Source organism: Melospiza georgiana, chromosome 1 (genome assembly GCF_028018845.1).
Source record: "Melospiza georgiana isolate bMelGeo1 chromosome 1, bMelGeo1.pri, whole genome shotgun sequence".
NCBI classification, from domain to species: Eukaryota; Metazoa; Chordata; class Aves; order Passeriformes; family Passerellidae; genus Melospiza; species Melospiza georgiana.
Window position 1 is genome coordinate 149,818,197 of NC_080430.1, and position 14,389 is coordinate 149,832,585.

Sequence of the window (14,389 nt, forward strand, 5' to 3'; positions counted from 1 at the left end):
TTAGTGTAATGGACACACTCCAACACATCTTTCTCATCCAGCTTCCTCATAAAGATTTTAAATGACTGTCTTAATTAGATCTTAATATTAACAGGAATATTACATAAAGCTAAATGAGGACATAAACTTCAGCTGAAAGCTACTTCTACCCAAACCCCTGCCCTCTGCTCTGCACACACCAAATGGTTTTGGAACATTTTCATGCTCCATCTTGGTTCTACTGACTGCTCCTTTTTAAGCCTTTAGCAACAAATCAAGCTTTATTTTTTCCTTAACAAAACCTTCCAAATCTGTCAGAGAAAACAAGGAGTTACCTTGCTTAAGGTCAGATTCACAATAATCTTGATTACTACCCTGGCATTTCATTGATCAAAGCACTAGGGAACTAATGAGAAAATGTACAATACAGTAGATTAACTTGGTCACTTCCCTCTTTATTTTTCTTTTTATTTTATTTTCCTTTTTTTTTTTTTAATAATGTCTGTTTCATCCTAATGAGCTGTTACAGAGAGTTCAAACAGAAGTTTATTGCTGAAGGTCACTATACATCTTCTCCATTCACTAACAACCAAAGAGCTATTTTGGACTCTTCTAGGAACATCCAAACACTCCTTCTAGGGCTGCCCAGCTACAGGTATCCCTGTAAAGCAGGTACATGTACAAAGTTCTGGCAAAGCAGTGCTTGTTAGATCTGTCAGGATATTCCTTATAGTGATGAAGACCAAGTGGAGACTTGTGCCTGCATTGTTCTATTAAGTTTCCTCTTGTTTCCATATCACAGCACGCTCAGTCAAAGCTATTTTGGTGCTTCACTGATCAAACTGATTTTTCCCTTTGATGATAATATGAAATATTATAGGATAATAGGGTTGTTATATAATCAAAGTCGACAGCAGGGAGCTAAATTTGTGTTGTTTTGATGAAGAGCACATTAGTGTGACATAAATAGACTAATCTGATTTATTATTATTATTTCTAATGCTTGATAATAGGGAATGGTAGGGGAAATGAGACTCTGGGGAATAAGAGTGCATCACAAAGTGATAGCAGACATTAGGATGTCTAGTCATGAGCAGCACCACTACTACCTGCTCATAGCTGAATTTCAAAAGAGCAAGTAGCGAGCAAGAGAAGTTGTTCTGAGAGAGATTATATCTTAAACAGAATAAACTCAATAATGTACTAGCCAAAATATTCTGTGAAAAGCAGTACTGTGAGAAGAAAACATGTAGGGCAATAAGAAGTCAGAACTGACAAAAGTCAGCTCACCTTTCACTGGCTGGTTTTTCATGTTTAACTGAAAAGCTGGGATTAACCTTGGACAAAAGCTTCCCTTTCATGATTCAGCCTGTTCCAGTTCCAGACAGCCCAAGCCATTATTCACACATCAGTCAAGAACCATCAAAACAACTAAAGAGAGGCAGATTTTGCCTTGTGTTCTGATGTGCACATGTGAGGGTTCTTGTGTCTGGCTGCTCACAAAGCAAAGTCCTGCAAGAGTTTCCTTGCAAATGAAACATCCTGCTACTTCAAAATCCCATGTGTGGCAAAAATATATGTTGGACACAACTGTGGGCTCTTCAGCCAGAAAATAAAATAAATAAGCATATTTGAAAATCCCAAGGAATGCAGATACATTCAAGCAAAACACTTTCAAACATATACACAGATTATAGCTTTTAAATTTAAAAATATGGCTACAGACATCTACTCTGGCTCCTTCATATCAACATACACAGATTTCTTCAACTACATCTACAAACTTCAACTAAGCTAAAGCAGAGTTATTATAAAGCTATTGACTTTTAATGCAGAGACTCTAAGTGGCAGATAACCCATGATTTGCTGAGGTAAGTTTCTCTCCCGGTTAAACACCCCATGTATTAAAACTGACTCTTCATTTATGATTCCAGAGGGAAGATTTAGTAACAAATCAGCTAGAGTATGTAAAGTTTTCAACCTCTCCAGTTCAACATGTTTTATAAGACATTTAAAGATTATTTTTTTTTATGTGCAGCAGAAATAATAATTTCTTCCTTTCCTAAAGAAAAAGAAAAAAAAAGATGCAATGTTTTGTAAGATGCAACTGCTTTTTTCTTTTTGAAGATGTTGCTAAAGGTCCTGTTACCAAAATTCTCTTTTTCCAGGCACAGAATTCAACTTGAATTCTGCAAAACCCCAAAATATTCCTAGCAGCTGTACATGATACAGAGGTGTATATTCCAGGCATACTTCTCTCCATAGCAGGAGAAGAGCCATACATTTATTTTCACTTCTGGGATAACAAACAAAGATGAAAAAAGTGAATTTGGAGAGCACTGTGAACCCTATGGGCTGTCAGGGGAAACAGCTCAAGGTATCAAACACTGAGGTGGTTTAACACATCCTGAAACTGCTTTTTTTAGGTATTCTTGCTTTGATCCTTCTGCCATCAGCATTTGCCCTAGGACGTGGTACTGGCAGCACAGCATTGATGCACCCAGCTTGCCCCACACATTACTCTGAAAAAGTCCATCCTCATTAAGAATCCTGTTAGTTCTTCACCAATCTTAATGCAGGATTCCATGCCACAGCAATTTCTACACACAAAGGAAGCTGCATAACGGAGTCAAAGTCATGGATAACTTGCTTGTCATTTACTTACTGAAAGACAGATGTGGAGAACATGAGCATATTTGATAGTTAATAATTTAAAGCCAAGGAGAAGACAACAGAGGAGGAATGACACTCCTTATTTCTCCCTATTAATGCTCTTTATAAATGTCTCTTTGAGAGGGTATCAACATCCATCAGCACACAGAGCTCAGAGCTGGGCACACACCATCTAGTTTTAAGGGTAAAAAAAGGATTATTGCTTTTACACTGAGAGCACAGAATGGTAGAATCAGCAGGAGGTGATTAGTGCCAAAAAGAAATGGGTTTTGTATGGCAAATTAACACGGAAAGCAATTTAAGAGATAGAATTAAATCAGAGACAAAGGTGCAGGTTCATAAAACCCCCAGTCCTACTCTTGTAAAATCAAAGATAAATCTCCAAAAGCACTAAATCCCATGTAATCACTGAAAATTCCTATTCTGTTAAAAGGGAGCTGGATTAGGCCTCTAATTAAGTTCTGTAAAGTCTGTTTGGTCCAGATGAACAACTGAGAGATGGACAATGTCCAAGGAACAACTCTATGACATGGTCTCAACATCCTCCACTACAACTTGCCAACACAACTGCTCCTGCTGTTACCCTTCAAACACTGGAGTAAAGCTATTTTTGCCTGTTACTGCTAAATGCATTTTTCCTTTGCTAGCAAAAAAAGCAATATCACATCTAATCTCACAAGTTCCCAGTGAGCCAAACACAAGATACTGTCCCTTGAATTCTTCCTGAGACCAACAAAGGCTTTCCATTATTTACAAATCAAAAGCATTTAGAGACAATCATCTTTATTTTTTTTTATTTAAAACAAGGAATGCCCTGTCACTATTATATAAGAAAAAATATACATCCTCCTATTTATACCCATCTCAACCAAGCATTCCAAAGAATAGAAAATCCTATTCATGCAGGTAATTGCTGCACAAAATAATAATAATAATAATAATAATAATAATAATAATAATAATAATAATAATAATAATAATAATAATAATAATAATAATAATAATAATAATAATAATAATTTATAAATAAAATTGAAATAACAAAATACACTCTCCTGTTCCAACAATTTTTCCAATTTATCATAGGAATTCTGTTTGCAAATTGTTGGAACAGTTGAAAATTATGAAATTAAATATAGTTAAATTAATATGATTATTTGCTTTTGATTATTAATTCCATTGCTAGTTTTTCTTGTGTTTTTATTATGCATACCAGTTTTAAAAAGTGCATGCTTTATTTTTTTGTTTTTTTAATTTTGAACTGGCAAGCTAAAATGATCCATCTTCTCCTGCCTTTTTTTTTTTTTTTAATGTTAATACAATCTAAAATCTAGCATTAAAAAATTTACCATGATACACCTGGTATATTGACTGCTTATGGCGCATGCTTCTCTTGGCAAAAAAAGAAAACCAAAACAAATTGGCTCCCCTCCCACCCTCCCCTTTCCTTTTGGAAGCAATCTAAAAAAGCAGGCTGGAACACAACTGCTTCAAGGGCAAAAGAAAAAAATAATACCTGATGCTTTAATTTTTGTCACATGGCACTGGTTGTGGAATTGCACACGCACACGCACAGGCACACACACCCAGCACTCACACAGGCACACGCACACACACTGCAACCTGCTCGTGAGGAAAAAAGTTTGTTAGGTCAGGAGTGCCAGTGGCACATGAAGGCTCCCAGCTGTGTGTGCAACTTTGGATTTGGTACCCACTTCACGTCACCTTGAATCCTCTGACATCCACCAAGGGGGTAATGTAAGGCATACTTTGCTGGAACAGTAATAATCCATGCTTCATGCTCAAGAGCTGAGTCTCAGAGGAGGACTGGCTTGCTCGACTCCCTTTGGCCTCGCTCCGTCTCACTCAAGGAACAGAAAGACCCAAAACAACAAAGAACTGGGAAAAACAAGGAAAGCAAAATAAGACAAATCCCTTTAAATGGACTTTCGCCGTTTCATCAGCCTGTGGTTATCTGTAAAGCTGTGCAACCCAGGTGAGATGGAGCTGACAGGAGATGGGAAAAGGCTGTTTTTTAATGTGCTTGGCGAGATCTCCTCTATCTTGTAAGAGATGGAGTGAAAGTACTGGGGGTTCAGCTTCGAGCTGAACGAATTTTGGTGGGACACCACCCGGCTGGTGTACTCGTGGGACCTGTAACACATGCAGGAACAAACTGACTGGAGGTCTGTCACCTCGGCCTTGTAGCGCGGCCGGCCGTGCTGGGAGTCCTCCTGGATGTGGATAATCATGCTGTTGCGGTTCCCTGCCAGGGACGCCCGCTCCTCGGCATCCCTCCTCTCATCCTCACTGTTCATGGTCAAGAACCTGAGAACAACCAGATTTAGAAATGCCCCGATGACTGTCAACCCCACTAGAATGTACATAAAGCTAAAAGCCACGTAGAGAGGCTTCTTCTGAAGGGCCCCTTTGGTCTGCAGGGCCACATAGTCCCCAAACCCTATCGTAGTCAATGTTATAAAGCAGTAATAGTAAGCGTGGAAAAAGCTCCATTCCTCGTACTGGGAAAAGGCTGCTGCTCCAATGCAGAGTGTCCCCATGCAGGAGAAGAACCCCACAGTGACCATGTTTTCCATGGAGACCTCGGTGCTCCTCATGCCACAGCACTTTTTGATGCGTTTCAAGAGGTACTTGACGAAGGTGTTCATGCGCTCGCCCAGGCTCTGGAACATGACGAGGGTCAGAGGGATCCCCAGCACGGCGTAGAACATGCAGAAAGCCTTCCCTGCATCCGTCCCTGGGGCAGCGTGCCCGTAACCTGGAGGGGGGATGGAAACAAACCACAGTCAGTGTTATGAGTAAAAAAATGGTTACCCATTTGTTTTAAAAGTTTGGGGAGATACAAGTTGAGCTGGTTGCTGGCAGAGGAGAGTTCTTTGTTAACTTCATGTTGTAATCACCTGTTAAGAGTCGGTCTCTAACTCCCTATTGTTGAGAATTCCCCTTTTTGTCAGTACCACCCTGCCTGCTGCCAGGTGGATGACCCTTCTCGGACAGTGAGAGGAGAGGACATCGGAGGGCGCACAAATGACCTCGGAGCCAGCATGCCACGGGAAAACCACCCCACCAAACTTACCAAAAAGACCCGAAAATAACGAGCCAACACAGAATTAAGAGATTGAAGTGATGTCTGAATGTGAGGAACAAAGTTCAGAGCCTGCAGACGCTGAGACCCTTTTTTGCCCCTCGCCCTAGCCACAGAGGACCTAGAGGCTAGAGGCAGGACCCCGAAGGTCAAACCAAAAAAGAGAACAAGGAATTTTCCCGATGCTCTCATGAGGAAGGAACCCCCAGCTCTGCCCACAGAGCAGTGGCCAAAGCTGCATCTTCTTCCTTCTCCGAGTCACTCCTGGGAGCGGCAGCGCTTGAGCACGGACCCACCAGTTCTCCCCACCCGAGCTGATCACTTTTAATAAAAGCATCAAAAATTAGAAAAGTCTCCTGCCCGTGTTTATTTCAGTCAGCAGGGCAGGGGATGGTCATGGTTCCCCCATCAGCAAGCCACATAAATCACTCTGATGCTGTTACAGACATATTTTCTGAAAAATCCTTTCGCTAGGATCTTTTCTTCTGAGAAGCTGAGAAGCTTCATCTTCTCCATGCTTTGCTGCTTTGGAATGTGATTTGGAGAACTGTTTACCCAGCATGTGAATTGTTTTTACTTGATGACCAATGACAGCCAGCTGTGTCGAGGCTGCGAGCAGTCACAAGATTTTATTATTCATTCCATTCTTTTCTAGCCTTCTGATGTTTCCTTTCTCCTTTCTTTAGTATAGTTTTAGTACATCATTTTCTTTTAATATAATATATATAATAAAATAAATCTGCCTTCTGAAACATGGAGTCAAGATTCTTATCTCTTCCCTTTTCCTGGGGACCCTCAAACACCACCACATGACATCCCAGCCAGTTTCAAAGCTGCAGGGACACTGCAGTCACACCATCTTCCCATATCTCCTCACCCATGCCCTGTGTCTGGAGTAAACAAGGCACAGAAGAACAACGTTCACACAGGAGTGGGAAAGGTGAAAGAACGAGCAGCCTGTTCTGCCTCAATGTTCTACCTCAACAATGCTGAGTTTCCAAAACAGAGTTATATCACATTGATTAACTGAAGAAATTTCATGTCTGTTCAGTGTCACAGGCAAAAGTGGAAATTTTAGAAATAGATGGACTTTCTCAGGGTGTTTTTGACAGTAGTTGGTGTTGGTCTGTCCCAAAACCAGAGTATAGTAATGGCATCCAAATTTTGTGTCTGCTGACAGCACAGAGTTAACAACATCCACAGGCTCACCAGCCAAAGAAATTTCTTTTAAACTCTCCCATTCTGAATAAGCCTTTCTCCCAGTTACCTAATGAAAGTGACTCATTGCTGGAACACCATAGGAATTTAGGGATCTGATGCCCATTCTATCTTTACTTACTGGAAGAATAAACAACTTACCAGTTTGTGCCATAGTTTTACAGCTTTGACAGTTAGTATGGAAAAGGCAATTTCATCAGGATGTTAAACTAATCCAAGAATAGAGGATGTACCACATTTCACAGCATAGTTTTCAGAGGGTAAAATCACGGCCAGTCATTCTAAATCAAACCATAACCAGGGGGCTGTTTTGATTTTAGAATTATACCTATTCAGATTACATTGCTTTAAAAATCTAGGTTTCTTACAGGTGAGATTTGAAGAGACTGTACCAAAGTCTCCAAAATGAGATGGCTGGGACCCACTTGCCCTTTGTGTCCATTCACCAGGTGGGTACCACTATCTAGAGTCCCTTTACAGTCAGTGAAAAGAACTGTGAACTTCACAAGGGCAGTTCCTGTTGTGTACACAGAGATGTCTAAAACAGGTCAGTGAGTTATTCTCAGGAGAAATCTATTTCTCTACAATCATTATAATAGAAATCTTGGGACAGAACTCTGTTCAAGATTAATACACCTACATTTATGTGTCTGCATGTGTTCTATGTGTCCAAACTCCTGTTGCAGTCAACAAAAATTCTATGCAAACAGGCAGCAGTGAGTTATTTCACTGACCATCCCAAGTCTGGCAGGAAGAAATGACAGTTCTGACTGCTCATTGATCATGTTCATTAGGTCCCCATTAGACTGACTAGACATCTGTTGACCACAGAAGAATTTAGACACCCACAGCACTGGCAGACAACTACCTGTAAACAGCCAAATGAAGACACCCTAATCATGATGGTCACCTTGAGTGACTGTCTCCAGTGCAGCTGCCTGTATTGGAGATATTGAGAGTTTAAATCAGTTTTCCAGAAAGAATAATCTATCTCTATACCAGAGCCCTGAGATATGAGGATACCCACAGATGGCTGGCAGATAAAGCACAGGGCATTCAGCAGACCCACACAGATCTTACACATCTGAAGCTGGAGGACAGGTCTGACATGAGATACCACTGAGGAACCCTGCCCATCACCTTTAGACTCAGGTCATGGACCTGCTACTCTGAGTTTGTCTAATTATTTTTCTAAACTGTTGACACTGCACACCTCCTCAATCTCCTGTGGCAACAAATTCCAGAAGTTCACTATCTGCTATGTAAAAAAGGTATTTTTTAATTTCAAGTGTATCTCCTTGTTTCTGCTGGAACACCTTAGTTGCAGAATTGAAGTTCTAAATCTTTCTTATCTACCACCTTCATGTGTTCAGCTAAACTCAGCTTTATCTCTGCTCTCAGGTTTTTTCTGTCTAAACTGAAGCCACAGCCTTTTTAACTCATATAGCAGAAATCACATTTCCTTGATCATTTCCATGTCCTTCTCTGGATCTTTTGTAGCTCTGCCACACCAGTGCTGAGGTGCAGAACGCAGAATTCTGCCTTCCTCTCAGGATGGGGCTGCATCTCAGAGTCTGCACTTTTACTAGAACTAAAATACAAACACCAGGCAACCTTCAAAATGTAAAGTGAGACTAGACTAAAGGAAAATAAACCAAGAAAATCAGCAAGAATCCCCTTCAAAAAGCAACAGGTTTATTCTTAGGTCAGTTGGTATTTGTTGGTGGATGGGTTGTAAAAACCACTTTACAAAAGAAGCACAAAACTCAAAACAGAAGTTTATTTTCCAGGTTACGGAGGAAAGAGATTCACCTGTTGTATTGAGCCAGGTAGTCTGTTCATCATAAAAAGCAGTTTCCAAATTACCTGGAAAAGGAAGTGTCTTCACCAGATTGATGATGGGTTAGTTCCACCTGACTGTCCCTCAATAAAGGCTATAATTGCCTCTCATTACTAAGATCAGCTTTTGAACTACAGGGGTGTTAATTAAACCAGAGACGTCTTCCTATTTTATAGCTTTAGTTACAGATGATAAAGAGAAGGAAAGCTTCAGAAAATGTGATTTTCCAGATGGTTGCAGAGATAGCAGTTGGTGGAAACAACTTTTACTTTGGGTTCTAAAAAAATATTTGGGGTGAAAAAAAGTTTATTTTGATCTCACTATATCCTTCCCATCAAATATATCCCCAAGAAACAGTTTAGGGACATAATACAACATTAATATTATGTGCTTGCATGTTATCTCACAGTTGAATTTCTAAGATTTGTCACTGACTTTGTAATTATTTACGCCATAAAATACAAATATATCCATATCCCTGTTTTACAGATAGGGAAGCACAGACACCAGCAGGCTTTAGTTTCCCTCCAATTCACATATGTAGATAGAAAATCCAGAAATTCTGACTTGTATTCTGCCCCAAGTCATACTCATGTTCCCCAATATCAGATAAATGTCTCTTACTGCATTTTCACCATGAATCTGGGGTAAAGAAAGAACTTTATTCATGAAGCTGGAATAAGACTCTACAAATAGATTAATGTATAGAGGATTAGAGACACATATTTATCCTATACAACATGGCTATAAGGAATTGCCATTGCCTTAAACACTCTGAAATGAGGGGTGTGAAAATACCCCAAAGACAGACCTAACTTTCCATTACTTAAGCTTTGCAGAACCCACTCAGCATTGTACAGAGTAATACATGGAAAGCAAACTGCAGCAGTGCCTGTTCTCTGAAATTCAGTGTTTTTCAAATCTATTACAAACCATTGCCTTCTTAACATCAGAGACTGCCTCTGGGAAAAAGGGGAAGGTGAGTAATTGCCAGAGGAAGAGGGGCACAAAGGAGCAGTAATGCTGGCAAAGGACACAGGTCACAGTCTCCAGGGAGTTGGGTTTTACTTGCATCAAGGAAAGGCAGAAGTGGAAGCAACTGCCTTAGTAGAAGACTCCAGCTACCAAAACTCTTCCTGATTTCCTCTACACAAATGTCACTGCCCTTTAGCAGAGTATAAAGAGATGACTTTGTGTCATCATTAAGAAAAACAAGGCTTAAAGAAAAACAGAAGCATTAATGATGACATCAGGACTTCTCTCTCTTCCATGGTGAAGAAGAAATATCAAACAGGAGAGACCTTAGTACTGGGTACAGGAAATGCATCCCTTAACAAGCCACAGAGCTGAGGTAAGAGTAAGAAAGGCATAGAAGGAGCTCTACACTGGACCAGAACTGAACAAACACTGCCCATCCTACTCCAGTGCAGTAACTGCTTTGCTGAGGTACCACAACACAGCAAAGTGACCACAGCAGGCAGCTTGGTCTGCTGTTTAATGGGATATCACTGGAATGATCAAGGAAAGTCTAAATAACTCTCCCTCTGATTGGAAGCAATGCCATTAGGGCTCTCCCTCACTTTCAAACCCCCTCCCAGCTGCTTAGGCTTTCAAGAGCTCATCTGGGCGGGCACCAAGAAGAAAAGCTTGGAACAAAGAAATGTCATGTTTCAGTGTCACTTCTGGACTGTGAAGCACCAATACCCCACAAAATCCATCTCCTCCCAGTCGTGGAACAGCTGGGCTGCAGACACCAAGCAGAACTGTAGGAAGGTGTAGGCAAAGGAAGACAAGAATCACACTGCAAGGGGTAGCCCCAAATCAGTTCTCTGTTTGGGATCTTCCCTGCCTTTGGTTTTTCCAGGCCTTGTCCATTCCCTGATGAAAAACTTTCAAAGAACTTGTGCACCTACATGTAATTCTAGAAGAAAAAAAAAATTCCATTTTGTTGTTTGCCAGGTTGTAGCTATAAAGGTCTGAAGAAAAACCACTTAGAGCCTTCTTCAACACTTAATTTTTTATGGTACCTTTCAGATGAGACACAGAGAGAAAATATTCATTACAATCTCTATGCGGTCCAGCTGGGGAACACCCCAGTATATTTCTCTGTGTTCTAAAGAGACATTGTCCTGGTGTACCAGCCCACAAGCAGAACCTGCAGAGGAGCTCTGTGCACACCCACCCTGAATCCAACAGTGACCACAAGCAGATGGCTGAGGAAGAGCAGCCTAGGAATGCTATAATTACATGTGAGTTTTCCCCAAAAACTTCATGTGCCAGGTTCATTATTTGGTGGTCAGGGATTTCTTAAGTCAGTTTTTGCTGGGTTTAGTAACACAAAATGGATTTCTCTTCCATGAGCCTGGGCATTGTCCCTTCCATGTCTTTGACATCCTGTGGCGAGAAGGTTCATAGAACAACCATCTGTTCTCTAAAAAAATTGCCATTGCTCCTTTACTTCCCTTTCGTTTCTATCATTTGATGGCAATGGGATCTCCTCCTTTTTGGAAGAGACCAGGAACAATCATTTGCCATTCCCCTTCTTTGTGTCACTCATGACTTCATAGACCTTTTATCCCAAAAATTCCATGTTGCCTTCAGGCCCCAAGCAAGTCCCTCTGACACTTTGCAGCCTCATGTGGGCAGAGCAGCTTGCTGAGATCTACATCAGTGATTTCTGCACCACACTCAGCTGCAGGGTACAGACAGGTCTGCAACATCTGTCCTGTCCTCCAACACAAATTCCCTGAAATAACACTTTGCTTCTAGGGCAAAAAGAATCTTAAACAAATTCATGCTATTGTAATGATACAGACTTCTTAGAGTAAGTAAATTCATAACAAAAAGAAAACATTATGGGAAAAAATCCTGCATATATTGAGTGTGTTGCATCTACATAGTAGCCATCTCCAACACTCCAAGGCAGTATCTACTCTAGCAAACTAAACTGGGCTCAAGTTCTGCCAGGGGAGCTTTAGGTTAGATATCAGGGAAAAAAAATAATGAAAAGGAATGTAAAGCATTGGAACAGATTGCCCAGGGAAGCAGTGGAGTGTTCAGAAAACCTGGGAATTTGGCACTTGAGCACATGGTTTAATGGCAAACATGGGACTGGTACTGGGTTGACCATTGGACTTGATCTTAAACATATTTTACACTCTTAACAATTCTGTGATTCTGAGGATGAATTCCACCACCAGCCCACGATGTCCACACTCTGCCAGCAGCCCAGATTATGGTTTCCCCTGGAATAACCAGCACTGTCCTAGGCAAAGCCCAAGCCTGCTCCACACATGGAGGGTAACACTGGCCAGGGTCCTCTGGAACCAGCACTGTCCTGGTGCAGAACATGTGTTTATCTATTTCTGGCACTCAGGGTGACATCTCTGTTGGCCTCTGTGTCCCACAAAACACAGGTCCTGCTTCACTTAGAGCACAGATGGAGCCTGCATTGGCTTCTGAGCAATTTTCTGCATTGGTTTCTGTCAGAGATTGAGAGAGGTTTGTCTCTAGATGTGCAATGTACCAGGCCAAGTATATTGCATGCCAGTGTTAAAAAATAAAACCTGTGGCAGTGGTGAGTTAGTTATAGGTTGTGCTCAGGCCAGAGTGTGTCTGCAGAGCAGCTGAGCCTCATTCACATTCACATTCAATGTGCAACGAGTCTTGGATGTCTTGAATCTCAAAGCAATGCTCTACATTATTCATGAGGGATGCTCTGTTTCTCTTAGGAGAAGGTTTCTCCCCTCATTCATCTACACATCATTCATCCCCATGATGGGCATCTGGGTCAGGAAAGGAATTAACTTCTCCATCCCTGTGACTCAAACCATTCTTACTCATGCTGGCAGCAGCCCAGGCCAGAAGATAATGAAGAGAGGATAATGGCACCTGTTCTTCAGATGGGCAAGTGTGATTCAGATTAAAACATCTTCCTGATGTCACACACTTCACTTCAGAGGTTCATCTACGTCAGAGGAACCACCACAAGGATCAGCCTGTCTGCTGGATTTGCTGCTTGTACTTTCAGCTTTCAGCAGAGAGAAGAAACAACGTGGCCTTTGTGGTGCAGATGAAAGAGATTTTCAGGAGGGATCAGAGAGATGCTTTATCTTGCTAACTGGTAGTAACTCATTCACCAGGACAAAGGCTTTCTCCTGGAAGGTAATCAAGAGCTGCTGTTACCTGGATGAGAGCTGTTGTGTAGCTACACCACCCTCCTGGCACAAGGGCTCTGCTCACTGCTCCCTCTCCTCTCTCCCACATCTGGCCTCTCCCTGTATCCTGCTGCCTTTCTCCTCAAACATATCCAGGACCTCTTTGTTCTTTTATTCCCTCGTCAGTTGATCTCACTATCAACTTCAGCTGAGCAATCTCTCTTAGTTTTGCACATCCCCTTCCATCCTCAAAGACACCCTCCCCTTCCATGCTCAAAAGACAGTCTCTGATGTCAGGATAAAGCATGGCACATGTCTCCCTACAGGAACACACAGCAATATGTGATAATATCATCTCCTGTTGTGAAGACAGGGACATCACAAGAGAGGAAAAAGAATCTGCAACCTCAAATCCTATATCCTTCAACGAACTTGTCATGGCCTCTCATCCTGGCTCATCCCTGGTCTGTTGAAATTGCCTCCATGTCATGGCTGCAGAAGTAAGGCCACAACACCTTGGAGATTGCACTCAGTGCTTTGTTTTATATCAAACCTTCAGAATATCTCCTGTTCTGGGTGGTAAGGATGCAACAGGCTTCCAGGGATTTTTTTTCTCCCCATCACAAGGAAAACTTATTTTCTTCTTGATCTTGAAATCAAACTTGCAAGATGTTCAGGGAAAACAGCTTCAAAATCACTCTGATGGGAGAGGCAGGCACAGGCAACATGCAGCAAGAAAATGAGAAGGAAAAGGAAGAAACAGCTTCTCTCTGTGATCTCTGGGATCTGCTGAGCAGCAGGTGAAATCAGCCAAAGCCAGTCTTGCAGGTGGAAGGCCACTCATGCACACTGTGAGGTGGGACAGACAAGAGTTTGGCCTCAGGAGAGGTCAGGACAGACAAGAGTTTGGCTTCTGCAGCAGTGGCTCCTGTGAGCTCACCTGGGATGCTCAAACTGCTGCTCAATCAGCAGCAGACCTGAAGGACTCATCCAAAACTGATAAGACTGATAACTACTCATTTATTCTGCCACATTTCCTCACTCCCTTTACTATCCAGGTCTGCAGCCATCCCATGTGATCTCCCTTATGGAAACTGAACCTCCTGCTCTGGAGCATTAGTGGTAGCAATTTTTCCTATAGCTTCTCTTCCTCCCACACCAAGTTGCAGTAAATTCTGGCATGGTGGATGCTCTGCATCACCCAAAATGCCTGTTGGCATCAGTCCCCAGCCCTGACCATCACCAGATGTGGCTAAACCATGTTCCATTGGAAGGTTCAACTATAAGGAAAGTACCAAGAGTGCTTGTGCAGCTGCTTGAGAGCACAACCCTGAATTCTTACAGCCTCAGTGGAGCAGGAGCTGAAGCTATCAGCTGTTACAGCATTCTGGGCAGTGCTCCTGAGGGTGGAACTTG

General features: G+C 41.8%; 1 protein-coding gene across 1 annotated transcript in view; it reads right to left on the bottom strand.

Moving 5' to 3' along the window:
- Positions 1–4,135: 4,135 nt before the first annotated feature.
- KCNK9 (potassium two pore domain channel subfamily K member 9) overlaps positions 4,136–14,389 on the bottom strand; it is an 89,957-nt gene continuing 79,703 nt past the window's right edge. The window contains exon 2 of the mRNA XM_058029018.1: positions 4,136–5,431. Coding sequence (XP_057885001.1) covers positions 4,590–5,431 — 842 coding nt within the window. The 3' untranslated portion in view covers positions 4,136–4,589. The remainder of the gene's footprint in view (positions 5,432–14,389) is intronic.